Below are 18,962 nucleotides of genomic sequence, written 5' to 3'. Positions count from 1 at the left end.
ACTCCTGTGAAAGATAGCTTCTACATAATTGAAGATTGTCCCGGATCTCTCTCATCAGAGAGGAAGAAAAGCCACATGAATTATTTACGGAGCGCCAAGTTATTTCCTTTCATGAGCCCTGACTTTGTTTTTGTCTCTGCAAACTGAGATTTTGTTTATCCATGAATAGTTTTCCCTAGAGCATGAAAAATATGACTCTTTAATTATGAATGAGGTTTTTTTGTTTGAGTCCATGTTAACTAAAACATGCAAAATACACTGTGTTTTTCATTAGATCCCTTTCAGCTCCCCACAAGAACAGAACCAGCAAAGGAACGAGCAGTTCAACCAGCACCCACCAGGAAGCCCACTGTGATTCGAATTCCAGCCAAACCAGGAAAATGTAAGCACTTCTCTGCCTCATTTATTTGCTTCTCCAAGAGCCAGGGAGAAATATATGCTAATTGTCAATGTCTGCTTTTGAAATTATGTGTAATCAGCCACTTATTATTATTTTTCTGTCGAGAACATTTTCTTTTAACATCTTTATTGGAGTATAATTGCTTTACAATGGTGTGTTAGTTTCTGCTGTATAACAGAGTGAATCAGCTATACCTATACATATATCCCCATATCTCCTCCCTCATTTATTTTTTAATTTTTTAACATCTTTATTGCAGTATAATTGCTTTACAATGGTGTGTTAGTTTCTGCTTTATAACAAAGTGAATCAGTTATACATATACATATATCCCCATATCTCTTCTCTCTTGCATCTCCCTCCCTCCCACCCTCCCTATCCCACCCCTCTAGGTGGTCACAGAGCACTGAGCTGATCCCCCTGTGCTATGCAGCTGCTTCCCACTAGCTATCTAGTTTACATTTGGTAGTATATATATGTCCATGCCACTCTCTGTTTGTCCCAGCTTCCCCTTCCCCCTCCCCATATCCTCAAGTCCATCTCGGCATCTGCATCTTTATTCCTGTCCTGCCCCTAGGTTCTTCAGAACCATTTTCTTTTTTAGGATTCCATATATATGTATTAGCATACGGTATTTGTTTTTCTCTTTCTGACTTACTTCACTCTGTATGACAGACTCTAGGTACATCCACCTCACTAAAAATTAACTCAATTTTGTTTCTTTTTATGGCTGAGTCATATTCCATCGTATATATGTGCCACATCTTCTTTATCCATTCATCTGTCGATGGACACTTAGGTTGCTTCCATGACTTGCTTATTGTAAATAGAGCTGCAATGAACATTGTGGTACATGACTCTTTTAGAATTATGGTTTTCTCAGGGTATATGCCCAGTAATGGGATTGCTGGGTCGTATGGTAATTCTATTTTTAGTTTTTTAAGGAACCTCCAAACTGTTCTCCATAGTGGCATATCAATTTATATTCCCACCAACAGTGAAAGAGGGTTCCCTTTTCTCCACACCCTCTCCAGCATTTATTGTTTGTAGATTTTTTGATGATGGCCATTCTGACTGGTGTGAGGTGATACCTCATTGTAGTTTTGATTTGCATTTCTCTAATGATTAGTGATGTTGAGCATCCTTTGATGTCTTTGTTGAGAATCTGTATATCTCCTTGGGAGAAATGTCTGTTTAGGTTTTCTGCCCATTTTTGGATTGGGTTGTTTGTCTTTTTGATATTGAGCTGTATGAGCTGCTTATAGATTTTGGAGATTAATCCTTTGTCAGTTGCTTCATTTGCAAATGTTTTCTCCCATTCTGAGGGTTGTCTTTTCATCTTGTTTATGGTTTCCTTTGCTGTGAAAAAGCTTTTAAGTTTCATTAGGTCCCATTTGTTTACTTTCATTTTTATTTCCATTTCTCTAGGAGGTGGGTCAAAAGGATCGTGCTTTGATTTATGTCATAGAGTGTTCTGCCTGTGTTTCTTCTAAGAGTTTTATAGTGTCTGGCCTTAACATTTAGGTCTTTAATCCATTTTGAGTTTATTTTTGTGCATGGCATTAGGGAGTGTTCTAATTTCATTGTTTTACGTGTAGCTGTCCAGTTTTCCCAGCACGACTTATTCTCCATTGTATATTCTTGCCTCCTTTATCAAAGATAAGGTGACCATATGTGCATGGGTTTATCTCTGGGCATTCTTTCCTGTTCCATTGATCTGTGTTTCTGTTTTTGTGCCAATACCATACTGTCTTGATGACTGTAGCTCTGTAGTATAGTCTGAAGTCAGGGAGCCTGATTCCTCCAGCTCCGTTTTTTCTTTCTCAAGATTGCTTTGGCTATTTGGGGTCTTTTGTGTTTCCATAGCAATTGTGAAATTTTTTATTCTAGTTCTGTGAAAAATGCCATTGGTAGTTTGATAGGGATTGCATCCAATTTGTAGATTGCTTTGGGTAGTAGAGTCGTTTTCACAATGTTGATTCAAGAGCATGGTATATCTCTCCATCTGTTTGTATCATCTTTAATTTCTTTCATCAGTGTCTTATAGTTTTCTTCATACAGGTCTTATAGTTTTCTTCATACAGGTCTTTTGTCTCCTTAGGTAAGTTTATTCCTAGGTATTTTATTCTTTTTGTTCCAGTGGTAAATGGGAATGTTTCCTTAATTTCTCTTTCAGATTTTTCATCATTAGTATATAGGGATGCAAGAGTTTTCTGTGTATTAATTTTGTATCCTGCTACTTTACCAAATTCGTTGATTAGCTCTAGTGGTTTTCTGGTGGCATCTTTAAGATTCTCTATTTATAGTATTATGTCATCTGCAAAGAGTGACAGCTTTACTTCTTCTTTTCTGATTTGGATTCCTTTTATTTCTTTTTCTTCTCTGATTGCTGTGGCTAAAACTTCCAAAACTATGTTGAATAATAGAGGTGAGAGTGGGCAACCTAGTCTTGTTCCTGATCTTAGTGGAAATGGTTTCAGTTTTCATCATGGAGAACAATGTTGGCTGTGGGTATGTCATATCTGGCCTTTATTATGTTGAGGTAAGTTTCCTCTATTCCCACTTTCTGGCATGTTTTTATCATAAATGGGTGTTGAATTTTGTTGAAAGCTTTTTCTGTTTCTATTGAGATTAATCATATGGTTTTTCTCCTTCAGTTTGTTAATATGGTTTATCACATTGATTGATTTGCATATTGAAGAATTCTTGCATTCCTGGGATAAACCCCACTTGATCATGGTGTATGATCCTTTTAATGTGCTGTTGGATTCTGTTTGCTAGTATTTTGTTTAGGATTTTTACATGTATGTTCATCAGTGATATTGGTGTGTAGATTTCTTTTTTTGTGACATCTTTGTCTGATTTTGTTATCAGGGTGATGGTGGCCTCGTAGAATGAGTTTGGCAGTGTTCCTTCCTCTGCTATATCTTGGAAGAGTTTGAGAAGGATTGGTGTTAGCTCTTCTCTAAATGTTTGATAGAATTCGCCTGTGAATCCTTCTGATCCTGGGCTTTTGTTTGTTGGAAAATTTTTAATCACAGTTTCAATTTCAGTGCTTGTGATTTGTCTGTTTATATTTTCTATTTCTTTCTGGTTCAGTCTCAGAAGGTTGTGCTTCTCTAAGAATTTGTCCATTTCTTCCAGGTTGTCCATTTTATTGGCATAGAGTTGCTTGTAGTAATCTCTCATGATCCTTTGTATTTCTGCAGTGTCAGTTGTTACTTCTCCTTTTTCATTTCTAATTCTGTTGATTTGAGTCTTCTCCCTTTTTTTCTTGATGAGTCTGGCTAATGGTTTATCGATTTTGTTTATGTTCTCAAAGAACCAGCTTTTAGTTTTATTGATCTTTGCTATCGTTTCCTTCATTTCTTTTTCATTTATTTCTGATCTGATCTTTATGATCTTGCCTTCTGCTAACTTTGGGGGTTTTTTGTTCTTCTTTCTCTAATTGCTTTAGTGTAAGGTTAGGTTGTTTATTTGAGATGTTTCTTGTTTCTTGAGGTAGGATTGTATTGCTGTAGACTTCCTTCTTAGAACTGCTTTTGTTGCATCCCATAGGTTTTGGGTCATCGTGTTTTCATTGTCATTTGTTTCTAGGTATTTTTTAATTTCCTCTTTGATTTCTTCAGTGATCTCTTGGGTATTTAGTAGTGTATTGTTCAGCCTCCGTGTGTTTGTATTTTTTACAGATTTTTACCTGGAATTGATATCTAGTCTCATTGCGTTGTGGTCAGAAAAGATACTTGATACAATTTCAATTTTCTTAAATTTACCAGTCCTTGATTTGTGACCTAAGATATGGTCTATCCTGGAGAATGTTCCATGAGCAGAAGAAAGCGTATTCTGTTGTTTTTGGATGGAATGTCCTATAAATATCAATTAAGTCCATTTTGTTTAATGTATCATTTAAAGCTTGTGTTTCCTTATTTATTTTCATTTTGGGTGATCTGTCCATTGGTGAAAGTGGGGTGTTAAAGGCCCCTACTATGATTGTGTTACTGTTGATTTCCCCTTTTATGGCTGTTAGCATTTGCCTGATGTATTGAGGTGCTCCTATGTTGGGTGCATAAATATTTACAATTGTTATATCTTCTTCTTGGACTGATCCCTTGATCATTATGTAGTGCCCTTCTTTGTCTCTTGTAATAGTCTTTATTTAAACATCTATTTTGCCTGGTATGAGAATTGGCACTCCAGCTTTCGTTTGATTTCCATTTGCATAGAATATCTTTTTCCATCGCCTCACTTTCAGTCTGTATGTGTCCCCAGGTCTGAAGTGGCTGTCTTGTAGATAGCATATATATGGGTCTTGTTTTTGTATCCATTCAGCCTGTCTGTGTCTTTTGGTTGGAGCATTTAATCCAATTACATTTAAGGTAATTATCGATATGTATGTTTCTATGACCATTTTCTTAATTGTTTTGGGTTTGTTATTGTAGGTCTTTTCCTTCTCTTGTGTTTCCTGCCTAGAGAAGTTCCTTTAGCATTTGTTGTTAAGCTGGTTTGGTGGTGCTGAATTCTCTTAACTTTTGCTTGTCTGTAAAGGTTTTAATTTCTCCGTTGAATCTGAATGAGATCCTTGCTCAGTAGAGTAATCTTGCTTGTAGGTTTTTCCCTTTCATCACTTTAAATATGTCCTGCCACACCCTTCTGGCTTGCAGAGTTTCTGCTGAGGAATCTGCTGAGGAATCAGCTGAATCCTTATGGGGATTCCCTTGTATGTTATTTGTTGCTTTTCCCTTGCTACTTTTAATATTTTTTCTTTGTATTTAATTTTTGATACTTTGATTAACATGTGTCTTGGCGTGTTTCTCCTTGGATTTATCCTGTATGGGACTCTCTGTGCTTCTTGGACTTGACTGACTATTTCCTTTCCCACATTAGGGAAGTTTTCAACTCTAATCTCTTCAAATATTTTCTCAGTCCCTTTGTTTTTCTCTTCTTCTTCTGGGACCCCTATAATTTGAATGTTGGTGCTTTCAATATTGTCCCAGAGGTCTCTGAGACTGTCCTCAGTTCTTTTCATTCTTTTTTCTTTATTCTGCTCTGTGGTAGTTATTTCCACTCTTTTATCTTCCCGGTCACTTATCCGTTCTTCTGCCTCAGTTATTCTCCTATTGATTCCTTCTAGAGAATTTTTGATTTCATTTATTGTGTCATTCATCATTGTTTGTTTGCTCTTTAGTTCTTCTAGGTCCTTGTTAAACGTTTCTTGTATTTTCTCCATTCTATTTCCAAGATTTTGGATCGTCTTTGCTATCATTACTCTGAATTCTTTTTCAGGTAGACTGCCTAGTTCCTCTGATTTGTTTGGTGTGGTGGGTTTTTACTTTACTCCTTTATCTGCTGTGTATTCCTCTGTCTTCTCATTTTGCTTAACTTGCTGCATTTCGGGTCTGCTTTTTGCAGGCTGCACGTTCATAGTTCCCATTGTTTTTGGTGTCTGCTGCCAGTGGGGAAGATTGGTTCAGTGGGTTGTGTAGGCTTCCTGGTGGAGGGGACTAGTGCCTGTGTTCTGGTGGATGAAGCTGGATCTTGTCTTTCTGGTGGGCAGGACCACGTCCTGTGGTGTGGTTCGGCGTGTCTGTGACCTTATTATGATTTTAGGCCACCTCTCTGCTAACGGGTGGTGTTGTGTTCCTGTCTTGCTAGTTGTTTGGCATAGGGTGTCCAGCACTGTAGCTTGTTGGTCGTTGAGTGGAGCTGGGTCTTAGTGTTGAGATGGAGATCTCTGGGAGAGCTTTTGCCATTTGATATTATGTGTACCTGGCAGGACTCTGGTGGACCAATGTCCTGAACCAGGCTCTCCCACCTCAGAGGCTCACGCTTGACACCTGGCCGGAGCACCAAGACCTTGTCTGCCACTCAGCTCAGAAGAAAAGGGAGAAAATGAAAGAGAGGAAGGGAGGAAGGAAGGAAGGAAGGAAGGAAGGAAGAATAAAATGAAGTTATTAAAATAAAAAATAAAAGAATTATTAAAATAAAAAGGTAATCAACAAGAAAAAGAAGAGAGCAAGCAAACCAATAAACAAATCCACCAATGATAACAAGTGCTAAAAAATGTACTAAAAAAATAACCATAAACAAAGAAAAAAACAACAGACAGAACCCTAGGACAAATGGTAAAATCAAAGCTATACAGACATGATCACACAAAGAAGCATACACATACACATACACACTCACAAAAAGAGAAAAAAAAAATATATATATATATATTTTTTTTTTTTTTTTAAAGGGGGGCTTCCCTGGTGGCACAGTGGTTGAGAGTCCGCCTGCTGATGCAGGGGACACGGGTTTGTGTCCCAGTCCGGGAAGATTCCACATGCCGCGGAGCAGCTGGGCCCGTGAGCCATGGCCGCTGAGCCTGTGCGTCTGGAGCCTGTGCTCCGCAACAGGAGAGGCCACAACAGTGAGAAGCCCGCGTACCGCAAAAAAAAAAAAAAAGGAAGAGAGCAACCAAATCAATAAACAAGTCTGCCAATGATAATAAGCTCTAAATATTAAACTGAGATAAACCTAAAACCAGAAACAAATTAGATGCAGGTAGCAAACCCCAAGTCTACAGTTGCTCCCAGAGTCCCCTGCCTCAATTTTGGGATGATTCGTTGTTTATTCAGGTATTCCACAGATGCAGGGTACATCAGGCTGATTGTGGAGATTTAATCTGCTGCTCCTGACGCTGCTGGGAGAGATTTCCCTTTCTCTTCTTTGTTCCCACAGCTCCTGGGGTTCAGCTTTGGATTTGGTCCCGCCTCTGCATGTAGGTCACCTGAGGGCATCTGTTTCCTGCCCAGACAGGACGGGGTTAAAGTAGCAGCTGATTAGGGGGCTCTGGCTCACTCAGGCTGGGGAGAGGGAGTGGTACGGATGTGGGGCGAGCCTGTGGTGGCAGAGGCTGGTGTGACGTTGCACCAGCCTGAGGCGTGCCATGTGCTCTCCCTGGGAAGTTGTCCCTGGATCACGGGACCCTGGCAGTGGCGGGCTGCACAGGCTCCCAAGAGGGGAGGTGTGGATAGTGACCTGTGCTCGCACACAGGCTTCTTGGTGGCTGCAGCAGCAGCCTTAGCATTTCATGCCTGTCTCTGGGGTCCGTGCTGATAGCCGCAGCTTGCGCCCGTCTCTGGAGCTCGATTTGGCGTTGCTCTGAATCCCCTCTCCTTGCACACCCCGAAACAATGGTCTCTTACCTCTTAGGCCGTTCCAGACTTTTTCCCGGACTCCCTTCTGGCTAGCTGTGGCACACTAGCCCTCTTCAGGCTGTGTTCACGCAGCCAACCCCCGTCCTCTCCGTGGGATCTGACCTCGGAAGCCCGAGCCTCAGCTCCCAGCCCCCACCCACCCCAGTGGGTGAGCAGAGAAGCCCCTCGGGCTGGTGAGTGCTGGTCGGCACCGATCCTCTGTGCGGAAATCTCTCCGCTTTGCCCTCTGCACCCCTGTTGCTGTGCTCTCCTCTGTGGCTCCGAAGCTTCCCCCCCGCCACACCCCTCATCTCCACCAGTGAAGGGGCTTCCTAGTGTGTAGAAACTTTTCCTCCTTCACAGCTCCCTCCCAGAGGTGCAGGTCCCATCCCTATTCTTTTGTCTCTGTTTTTTCTTTTTTCTTTTGACCTGCCCAGGTACGTGGGGAGTTTCTTGCCTTTTGGGAAGTCTGAGGTCTTCTGCCAGCATTCATTAGGTGTTCTGTAGGAGTTGTTCCACATGTAGATGTATTTTTGATGTATTTGTGGGGAGGAATGTGATCTCCACGTCTTACTCCTCCGCCATCTTGAAGGTCCTCCCCTCGAGAACATTTAAAAACAAGTTGTTTTCTCATAATTCTTTAGACAATTAGTACAGCAAATTTTATTTTTTTGGTTTTTTTAAATTTATTTTTGGCTGCATTCGGTCTTCGTTGCTGCATGCAGACTTTCTCTAGTTGTGGCGAGCGGGGACTACTCTTTGTTGCAGTGCACGGGCTTTTCATTGCGGTGGCTTCTCTTTTTGCAGAGCATGAGCTCTAGGCGTGAAGGCTCAGTAATTCTGGCACATGGGCCCTAGAGCACACGGACTTCAGTAGTTGCAGCACACGGGCTCAGTAGTTGTGGCTTGCGGGCTCTAGAGCGCAGGTTCAGTTGTTGTGGCACATGGGCTTAGTTGCTCCGTGGCATGTGGGATCTTCCCAGGCCAGGGCTCGAACCCATGTCCCCTGCATTGGTAGGCGGATTCTTAACCACTGTGCCACCAGGGAAGTCCAGTACAGTAAATTTGGTTTTTACTTCTCTTTAACATTGTCTGAGGCAGAAACAATAGAGGGAGGCTGAAACTCAGAGTAATTGTAATATCGTATGTTAGTGCCAGTAGTAAAGATTTGGTAGGAAAGTTTTGAAACTGATAGCAAATACAGTTGTATATGTCTGTCAGGAATGTATTACTCGAATGAGCATAATCTAAATATAGCTATGTGTGAGTTGTCTGAAGGGGAGTAACCAAGAGTTATAAAAACATAACAGTGTATAAAAATATTATTTTAATTTGTATAACACTACGGGGTTTTTTTGTTTTGTTTTGTTTTGTTTTTATGGTACGCAGCCCTCTCACTGTTGTGGCCTCTCCCGTTGCGGAGCACAGGCTCCGATGTGCAGGCTCAGCGGCCATGGCTCACGGGCCCAGCCGCTCCGTGGCATGTGGGATCTTCCCGGTGTGGGGCACGAACCCGCGTCCCCTGCATCAGCAGGCAGACTCTCAACCACTGCGCCACCAGGGAAGCCCCAACACTACGTTTTCATACACTTCCTTACTTGATTTTTCAGTGTTACAATAAATGAAATTTTGGATGAATTTTATTTAATAAATCCTGCAGATACATCTGATATTATCATAAGAGAGAAGCCAAGAGGGCCAGAACTGTTTACCTTAGGCCCTAGAGATTAGAAAAAGCTGAGTATGTATGCACGTGAATGCACGTACAGTGGGTTCCAGAGCAGTTCCTGGGTGATCACACAGCTTTCTCTGTGAGCCTCTGCTTTCGTTTCATTTCCTTTAGTGCTTTTGCACAGCCCAGTTGCATCCTTGCCTTTGTCTAACAAGATTCTGCCACTCCATTCCTGCCGACAGCAGAGCAAGTGTCCCAGTCCTTCACCTGCAGCATCCCAGGGTTACACTGTAGGCATCCCCTGGAATGCCATGAAACTTAGTTTAGGGGTATGGTTTCTCTATAAAATACTACCTGGAAGAATCATATTGGTTTTAGTCTGTTGATGGTTTTATTAACTGATGGCTCTAAGCCAAGTAGTGAGAAGATTGAACGGAGTTTCTATGAAGAATGAGGAGGAGAGAAAGTCAAGGGTACCAAATTCTAGTGGGTTCTCGCTTCTTAGGAGCTTATATGGTAGTGTTAGACTGAAGAACTGGTCGTATGTTTCTTTTGACAGTATTATATAGCCTACAGATTAGTGACAGGACCGCTCATCGGGTTGTCGGCCTGCTCACTGTTACCTTGTTAAAAGTATTTGCGGGCTTCCCTGGTGGCGCAGTGGTTGAGGGTCTGCCTGCTAATGCAGGGGACGCAGGTTCGAGCCCTGGTCTGGGAATATCCCACATGCCGCGGAGCGGCTGGGCCCGTGAGCCACAACTACTGAGCCTGCACGTCTGGAGCCTGTGCTCCGCAACGAGAGAGGCCGCGATTGTGAGAGGTCCACGCACCGCGATGAAGAGTGGCCCCCTGCTTGCCACAACTAGAGAAAGCCCTCGCACAGAAATGAGGACCCAACACAGCCAAAAATAAATAAATAAATAAACAAAAACAAACAAACAAAAAAAGCCAAGCATTTAAAAAAAAAAGTATTTGGAGTTTTAATAAGCTGCGTGAGATAGAATGATAATAAATATTACCTGAAGCTCATGTGGCTTTATGTAATATAACTTTTACATTTAAATGTATTCTCCTATGTGTCAGGGTCCCCCAGATCCCCATGTTTGACGATTTGCTAGGAGGACTCACAGGATTTAGCATATAGTTGTGTTCGTGGCTGTGATTTATTATAGCAAAAGTATGCGAAGCAAAATCAGCAAAGGAAAAAGGTGCCCGGGGCAAAGTCTGCAGGAAACCAGCACAAGTTTCTAGGAGTCCTCTCCCAGTGGAGTCACACAGGGTGTACCTAACTCCACTCAGATGTGAAATGTCAATCAGGGAAGCTCATTAGAGACTCAATACCCAAGGGTTTTTGTTGGGGGCTGGTTACATGGACACCTCTAGGAATTTGGGCATGTATCAAAATTCCAGATTTCCCAGAAGGAAAGCAGGTGTTCAGCATAAACCATATTCTTTTGTTTTATCTGTTCTAGAAATGGTGCGAAGCTTCCAAAAATGCAAGTTCCTAGGTGCCAGCAAGGACCAACCTTGTAACTCAGGCCTGCTGTGTTTACTCTTTTCTACACACTTATAAATTGGATTAATAGTCCTGAAATCCTGAGAAGGGTATATTGAGAAAGCACCTTTATTTATTATCCTGACAAAGCTCCAGGAACTATTAGAAAGCTGAGTTCTGTACCGCTATATGTGAGAGAACTGAAGTGCCAGTTCCTAGGGAATTCTATGTATATCAAACACCAGTTCCCTAGGGCTTCCCTGGTGGCGCAGGGATTGAGAGTCCGCCTGCTGATGCAGGGGACACGGGTTTGTGCCCCGGTCCGGGAAGATCCCACATGCCGCGGAGCGGCTGGGTCCGTGAGCCATGGCCGCTGAGCCTGCGCGTCCGGAGCCTGTGCTCCACAACGGGAGAGGCCACAACAGTGAGAGGCCTGCGTACTGGAAAAAAAAAAAAAAAAAAAAAACCAGTTCCCCAGAATTTTATTATTACGATTATTAAGCAATGCGTATATTGCTGTGGAGGAAAAAGAACTTGGAATGGACAAGAAAAGAAAGGAACAGCTTTGTGGTGCAAAACTCCTTGCTCTGAACCTGTCAGCTTCTTCCCCTGGGGACCTGTTTCTTCTGACTAGGATGTCCTTTCCCCAGATCTCTGCATGGCTCGCTCCTTCACTGTTCCTTCAGGTCTTTGCTGAAATGTCACTTTTCTCACTGAGCACTCTGCTGACCACACAGTTTGAAATTGAAAATCTGCACCTCCCCCACATACCCACACCAGATAATTACTATGTCCCTTCCTTCCCATAAGCTATCTCCTCTCTGCTTTCATATTCTTACTGCTTTGTACCCTTCAGTAAGGAAACTGCAGCACAGAGAAAATCTTCAAGATGGTGACTGAGTTGGACCATCCCTGTGTGTGTCTTAATTCCCCACGCAGCACTGCTTCTCAACTAAGAACGCTCGTCTGTCTCTAAATCATTGTTCTCCTAGGAGCTGGCCTGGGTGTTTTCCCCCTTTTGAGAGTGTTTTCCTGTCTGTGGATAAAACAGGAACCTGACAAATCATCCTCTTGTTTTGTTATAGGTTTTTCATGTGAAATGGAAGCAGAGAGTGTTCATTTGAATGGGAAAAATTCCTCTCTCTCCTTTAAATGCCCGAACCAGTGAAAGTTGGCTTTAGCCTCCTTTAGTATGTTACAGTCATGCTCTCTCCAAGTGTTTTGCACACAGATTTTAATTAGCTGTCACTAATTAAATCTGGTCATCTTTGTTTTCTTCTTTTTAAAATAAGTTGGGAGTGCACTATCTCTGGGTTAAGGATGTAGTTTGGATGTAAAGTTATTGCTTGTTAAAATGGGAGCAATGAAGCCCATTAATCTGGAGCTAATATATTAGAAAACACATTTAATTATTTGGATGGGGGAGGGTTGGATACACCACCTATTAGGAAGCCGCATGCCTTACTACAATGCATACAGGCTTTTGGTTTCAAACCCATCTGACCATTACTAGCATTAAGACCTGGCTAGCGCATTTATTTTCTTCTCAGCGTCAGTTTCTTCATCTGTAAAATGGGTAGGATATTATCTAGTATAGTGCTGTCCGATATGGTAGCCAATAGCCACCTGTGGCTACTGAGCAGTTGAAATGTGGCTAATGCAACTGAGGGACTGAAATTTTAATTTTATTTAATTTTAATTAAGATTTAAGTTTAAATTGCCACATGTGGCTACTAGCCAGTAGACTCAACAGATCTAGCACTTAGATTGAGGTTGGTTTGGAGAAATGTATATGAATAAAGTGCCTTAACTTAATGCGCGGCCCATAGACGGTTCTCAACAAGTGCTGGCTTGCTGTTATAATTATTTAGTATTATTTTTAATCTCTATAAAACACTTGGTAAAAAGTAACCGATGCCTACTAGCTCGTCAATGTTCTGAGGTTTGCCAGAATACCTTTCTCATTTGCTTAGCTCTCCATTCTTTGTGTGCATCTTTTTTTTTTTTTTTTTTTGTGGTACGCAGGCCTCTCACCACTGCGGCCTCTCCCATTGCGGAGCACAGGCTCCAGACGCACAGGCTCAGTGGCCATGGCCCACGGGCCCAGCCACTCCGCGGCATGTGGGATCCTCCCGGACCGGAGCACGAACCCGCGTCCCCCGCATCGGCAGGCAGACTCCCAACCACTGCGCCACCAGGGAAGCCCCTGTGTGCATCTGTTACAATAGCCATTTTCTTAATAGGGAACCAAGCTGTAATCATTTCATCCCTTGAAACCCCAGAAGACTAGAAATTATTGATTAATTAATTACTGCTATTTTTCCAGGTTCACATGAGGAGGATCCACAAAGCCCACCTCCTCTCCCTACTGAAAAACCCATTGGAAACACCTTCAGCACAGTATCCGGAAAACTCGGTAATGCTAACAGAACTAGAAACTTGGTAAGTGGTCATTATAGGTAATCTTAGGTTGAAGACTAAGCTATGCACTAATTTTAAGTAATCAGCTGATGTCTAAATTATTTTACTATTGGCCAGATAAAACCAATTTCTAAGCTCCATGTACTTATTTAATATTTTTTAAATTCCTATAAAATAAAAGAATTAGGCTAATTCATTGTACTTCATCATAAAATAATTTGCCCTATACCGATATTATGGCATTGTCTTTTAAATAGCACTAGTAATGAGAAAGTTATTGAAAATCTCTAAAACCCTTTAATTTTTGTGTAAAGATTTAGTTCAATTATCAGGTTTTATTTAAAATACCAAATTAGGGACTTCCCTGGTGGTTCAGTGGTAAAGAATCTGCCTTACAATGCAGAGGACGCAGGTTCGATCCCTGGTCAGGGCACTAAAATCCCACATGCCGCGTACGGGGCAACTAAGCCCGTGCACCACAAATACTGAGCCTACGCACCTCATCCAGAGCCCATGTGCCTTAAACTACAGAGTCCACGTGCCCTGGAACCCGTGCACCACAACTACAGAGCCCATGCTCCCTGGAGGCTGCGTGCCACAACTAGAGAAAAGAAAACCCACACACCTCAACTAGAGAGCAGCCCGTGCGCCACAACAAAAGATCCCACATGCCTCAGTGAAGATCCTGCATGCCACAACTAAGACCTCATGCAGCCAAAAATAAAATAAATAAATAATAAATAGATCTTTAAAAAAATAAAATACTGAAATAGTGACATAATTTTAAGATAATTATCATAAGAATTTGTTCATCTGAAATTTAGGAGAGAATTATTTTTTAAATTTAAAAAGTAGTGCTTTATCATGTACTTGTTAACAGATGGTGGTAAAAAGTTTTTTTTTTTAATTTCAACCTCGATACTGTTTTTCTATACTTTTTCAAATTCCCATATGATAGATTATCTTTAAGGTTTGTTTCAAAAGAAACCAGTTCTTAAAGTCTTTGAGCAAAATTTTCAGTTCAAACTTCATAATAGTTTTACACTTGTGCATTAACTATGCTATTATACATGCAAACCCATCTAATCATCTAGTGAAGAGAAATTTCTTTGAAGGAGACATTAAATTGAATTAGCCAATGTCAAGTTAATGAGATTTTTCTGTGGGCTGAATTAAAATTTAGTGATCACTTGCATTTCAAAATACTTGGTAATAAATTTTTATTAACACTGGGCTAGAGACTTCCCTGGTAGTCCGGTGGTTAAGACTCCACGCTTCCAGTGCAGGGGGTGCGGGTTTGATCCCTGGTCAGGGAACTAAGATCCCACATGCCGTGCAGCAGAGCCAAAAAAATTAAAAAAAAAAACGGCCAAGATGACCCAAAAGAGGATGATAGGGCTCCCACCATACTATTGTTGAATGGGAAAATCCCAAATTTCCATAGAGGAAAAGTTACTTGAGAAGGTTACTGGCTTCTACTCTAAAGGGTTGTAACGAGGAATGAGAGGATGATGAGTAGGCATACAAAAGCATTCACTGAATCATGTCATGGGCTTTGTAAACCCATAAAGCTCTATTAAAATATTAAGTATTATTCCATTTGGTGTTAAGCAGTTCACAAAGCAACTCAAACATTTTAGAAAAAACAAGGAAAGGAAGTTAGAATAAACTAAGCCATCTGGAGAGGGACCATATTCATAACAGTTTGTATCTCGCATAAACAACATGAGGGAAATCCTGTCCTGCGCTGTTTACAAAGGATGGGGGCCGGAGGGGGGCGTGGTCAAAGCACTCTGTGCTGTACTGTAATGAATACATACCATAATAGACACACTGGGTCTGAAGGAAGAAGAGGAGAGAAAAAGACCCCAAGTTAAATGATTTGGCTGAAGTCATGCACTTAGATTTCCAGGGCCCAAAAGTCAAAACTGTGCCTGAGAAATTCCTTTGGTTTTGAGAATTACAGTTACTGAGTGAATTTTAGATCAGAGGCCAGAATGGCTTCAGGTGGTGGGGAGGGTCTCTAGAAAGAGTGTTTCACCACTGTGATGATCCATGAGGAAAGGCACGGTCTTTGAAAGTTGTGTCTTCTGATGAGACACAGGACAAAGACCCTTGACTATTTCTCCTGCCTTGAGTGCCAGGGAACTTTCCATCGCAGGACAAGGTGGCTGTAGTTGCAGAATCCCACTTTCTTCGCTTAAACGATGAGGGAATCCAGGGTGAGGAACCACAGGAGCCACTGGCACTATTCTCTCAGCAGGAACAGACGCTTCTGTGGAAACCCAAGGCTGCCAGAGCCGCCCGCGAGGTGTCTGCCAGCCGGTGCCAGAGGAGAGTCAGGGGACGCTGCCCAGAAGGTGGAAGGAGTCACAGCTGCAGCATAGGAGATGGCTAATGAATTCAGGACATGAGAAGTGGTACCAATTCCTGGAGAAAAAAGAGAAGGCACATCTTCAGAGGCTGCTCAGTGATTCCAACAGACAAGAATATGGTTTTGGAAGAAATATCTGTTTTTTGAAAAAACAAACAAAAAAACAGGGAATTATTTTGAAATTAGAATATAGGAAACCATTCCAAAGAACATGAACAAAAAGATGGCTGCGGGCTTCCCTGGTGGCGCAGTGGTTGAGAATCCGCCTGCCGATGCAGGGGACACGGGTTCGTGCCCGGTCTGGGAAGATCCCACATGCCGCGGAGCGGCTGGGCCCGTGAACCATGGCTCCTGAGCCTGCGCGTCCGGAGCCTGTGCTCCGCAACGGGAGAGGCCACAACAGTGAGAGGCCGTGTACCGCAAAAAAAAAAAAAAAAAAAAAAAAAAGATGGCATCTACAGGGCAGTACAAGCCGAAAAACCAACTTCACCAGGAGCTAAAATGCTTACCGGAACACATCAGAAGCCAAAGTTCAGGGATGTCAGAGCTAGAGAAAAACTACAAAAAGCAGGTACAGAGGAGCTCCATTCATGTGTGGACTATTGAAGAGCAGGAAATCCCTAATCAGTAATCTTCCAAAGACTGTCAGCAGAACCTGCACACAAACCTGGACTTTAGCAAACACGAGACAGTGGCTCCTACAGGAACCAAGCCCCTACTCTCAGTATTTGACGTGTCAGGTGCAGCAGTGCCTTTTGGAATGTGCCTAACATTCCCGGGGGATTTGAGTGTGCTGCCTTTTTTGCTGATTTATTTTTGCTCATTATAGAAAATTGAGAAATTAAAAATATATTTAAGATTTCCCATAAAAGTAAAACCAATCAGAGAAAACTATATTTGGTACAAGATTTGCATTTTATGGTATGTGTTTATTAAAGTACACCATCTATAACTTTCCATGTCAGATTTATATATCTATATTTTTAAAAATCTGCCCCTAATTATTAAGGTGTCTAACAACTGTAATTTTGAGGAAAGCTATAAAAGTTCCTACCTATCTGCTAGAGTGTTTTTCTCTTGGCTTGTTTGTTTTAATTTTAAAGGCAGCCAAAGAAATAAATGAGTTTTTCAAGTATCATAGCAGTTATTTGTCAGGGGGCACATAGGCAACAGTGTATTTATAAGGCATGGATGATAGCCTGGAATATTGCAGGGTTTATGAGCTGGTGACTTGCCTCACTACATTAACTGAGTTCATTAGTGAAACCAAGTTTTAAGGGCAAGCTTAATTTGTTTTTCAAAATGGGATTATAAAACGCTGAAACATATTCACACGATCGCAGTTATTAGCAATTAATCATTTGGTATTTAAGGAAAACTTGTAAACATTCAGTTTGAATTAAAAACCATAGAAGTGAGTTTTAACTCATTTGTAAGATAAGAAGGGGGAAAACAGCCTGAATTAGCCCAAAGATTTCCAAGCTATAGTTAAACCTCTTTTACAGAAAAAGGCAGTATATGGGCTTCCCTGGTGGTGCAGTGGTTAAGAATCCGCCTGCCAATGCAGGGCACACGGGTTTGAGTCCTGGTCCGGGAAGATCCCACATGCCACGGAGCAGCTAAGCCCATGCACCACAACTACTGAGCCTGCGCTGTAGAACCCACGAACCACAACAACTGAGCCCACGTGCCACAACTACTGAGCCCGCACACCTAGAGCCCATGCTCCACAACAAGAGAAGCCACTGCAATGGGAAGCCCGCGCACCGCAACGAAGAGTAGCCCCCGCTCGCCACAACTAGAGAAAGCCCATGCGCAGCAGCAAAGACCCAACGCAGCCAAAAATAAATAAATAAATAAGATAAATAAATATTTTTTAAAAAGGCAGTATAATTTTAAAGAGCTGGCATTTTTCCCTCTCAGGTGGTCTTGGAGAAATATTATTTCCTGGAGGTCAGTGATGAGGGCTTAGAAAGTAGGAAAGGTGAAAAAAGAGAATCAGAATTAGAAGGATTTAGTGAAGACTTTTCCCTAAAAAACAGAAGTCTTGGCTTTAAGATCCTTTGACTTCTCATTCAACAGAATATCTGAAAATGTTTTCCATGTATTATACTCATTTCCCAATCCCTGGACCATAACATGTTCGGAAAACCTATTTAATTAGCACAGTTTGAACCCCTTCTGAAAAAATCTTCTTGTTGATCCCCATACTTCCAATTTCTCTCATCTACTTTCAGGCCAAAACATTCCAACTCTCCCTATCTTTTGTTTTTCGCACTGTCCCCCTTTTCTTTTTCCTACAAAATTCTTCTCAGTACATCCAACCCCTTTGCTGTAGTGGTACAAGCTAAGCTGTCTGCTTTCTTGGGCCTTTTCTGTTCTTCCTCACATGCCTTCCTTTCAGGCCACCCCTTAAGCTTCTGTTGTGTTCCACCTCCTTCCAGTTCAAAACCCACCACACAATGTGGAAACCATCCAGTATGAGAGATCTGCCTGTTCTAAGCAAAACAAACTGATCACCACCTCACTTACTATGTGTTTAAACTTAGGAGCACTGCATATCTTAAATGTTGTCATGGGATAGATAGCTGCCATATTTTTTAAAAATTCCCTACAATGTCTGCTTAAATTGCTGCTGTGTAACCCAACATGATTTAAACAGCATCCTTAATTCCTCAGAACATGCTGGATGTGTAACCATGCAGTGCAGTTGGTTGGGCTGGTGTCCACAGTAGCAGGACACCCCCCTCCCTGCGCCAGCCTCTTCCTCTGTTTTCACTTGCATTGTGACATGGACAATGTAGGTAGGAATGAGAAATGAGTTAATATTGCTTAAGACTAAAAAATTCTTTTAATCTCCTTTCTGTAATTCAGCTACATTTCCACTTTATAGATCCAGCCCAAAATCTGTCCATAATTCCTCTTGAAAAGCTCTTGTTTCAGATTCATCTTAACTAAAAATCATTCTCTGATACTTGCAGGAATCTGACCATGCTGGTCAGTCAGGAGGTTCTGTGCGAGGACCCCCAAAGTTGCCACCGAGGTAAGTAAGCATGGGAAAACTTCTAAAAAGTCAGTTAGAGAAAAACTAATGACTCCGAGACTGGACTCTCTTTTCTATCATGAAAACTGAGTGTTGCTGGCCTTCGATCTTCTTTTAGAGATACATTTAACTCACAAATTCACCCAGGCCACTAGCCCACAGTTTGCTTCTGACAGCAGGTGTAGGAGTCTCTGCTCCTTTTTTAATGCAATCCAAAAACTGACAGAGCACAAACATGGATATCTATTACTTTTCCTCAAACAAATGAACAAGACTCCTTTCTGAACCTAAAACTCCACTTCTGGAACACACACGCGTGTATACACACACATACATACGTACACACACTCGCTCGCTCTCTCCCTGTTCCCAGAAA

The 18,962-nt window shown here is 41.8% G+C and overlaps 1 protein-coding gene across 5 annotated transcripts in view; it reads left to right on the top strand.

Annotated features, from left to right (window-relative positions):
- SH3D19 (SH3 domain containing 19) overlaps positions 1 to 18,962 on the top strand; it is a 192,616-nt gene that overhangs the window by 136,830 nt on the left and 36,824 nt on the right. For all 5 annotated transcript variants that reach the window (XR_009519507.1, XM_060012135.1, XM_060012136.1 and 2 more), the window contains 3 exons: positions 275 to 382; positions 13,075 to 13,190; positions 18,525 to 18,586. Coding sequence is in view for 4 of the 5 variants with exons in the window: in XM_060012135.1 (XP_059868118.1) it covers positions 275 to 382; positions 13,075 to 13,190; positions 18,525 to 18,586 (286 nt within the window). In the remaining variant the exon portion in view is untranslated. The remainder of the gene's footprint in view (positions 1 to 274; positions 383 to 13,074; positions 13,191 to 18,524; positions 18,587 to 18,962) is intronic.

This window comes from Delphinus delphis, chromosome 5 (genome assembly GCF_949987515.2).
Source record: "Delphinus delphis chromosome 5, mDelDel1.2, whole genome shotgun sequence".
Classification (NCBI taxonomy): domain Eukaryota; kingdom Metazoa; phylum Chordata; class Mammalia; order Artiodactyla; family Delphinidae; genus Delphinus; species Delphinus delphis.
The sequence above is the reverse complement of the archived record's forward strand: the minus strand, read 5'-3'. Positions and strand labels throughout refer to the sequence as shown.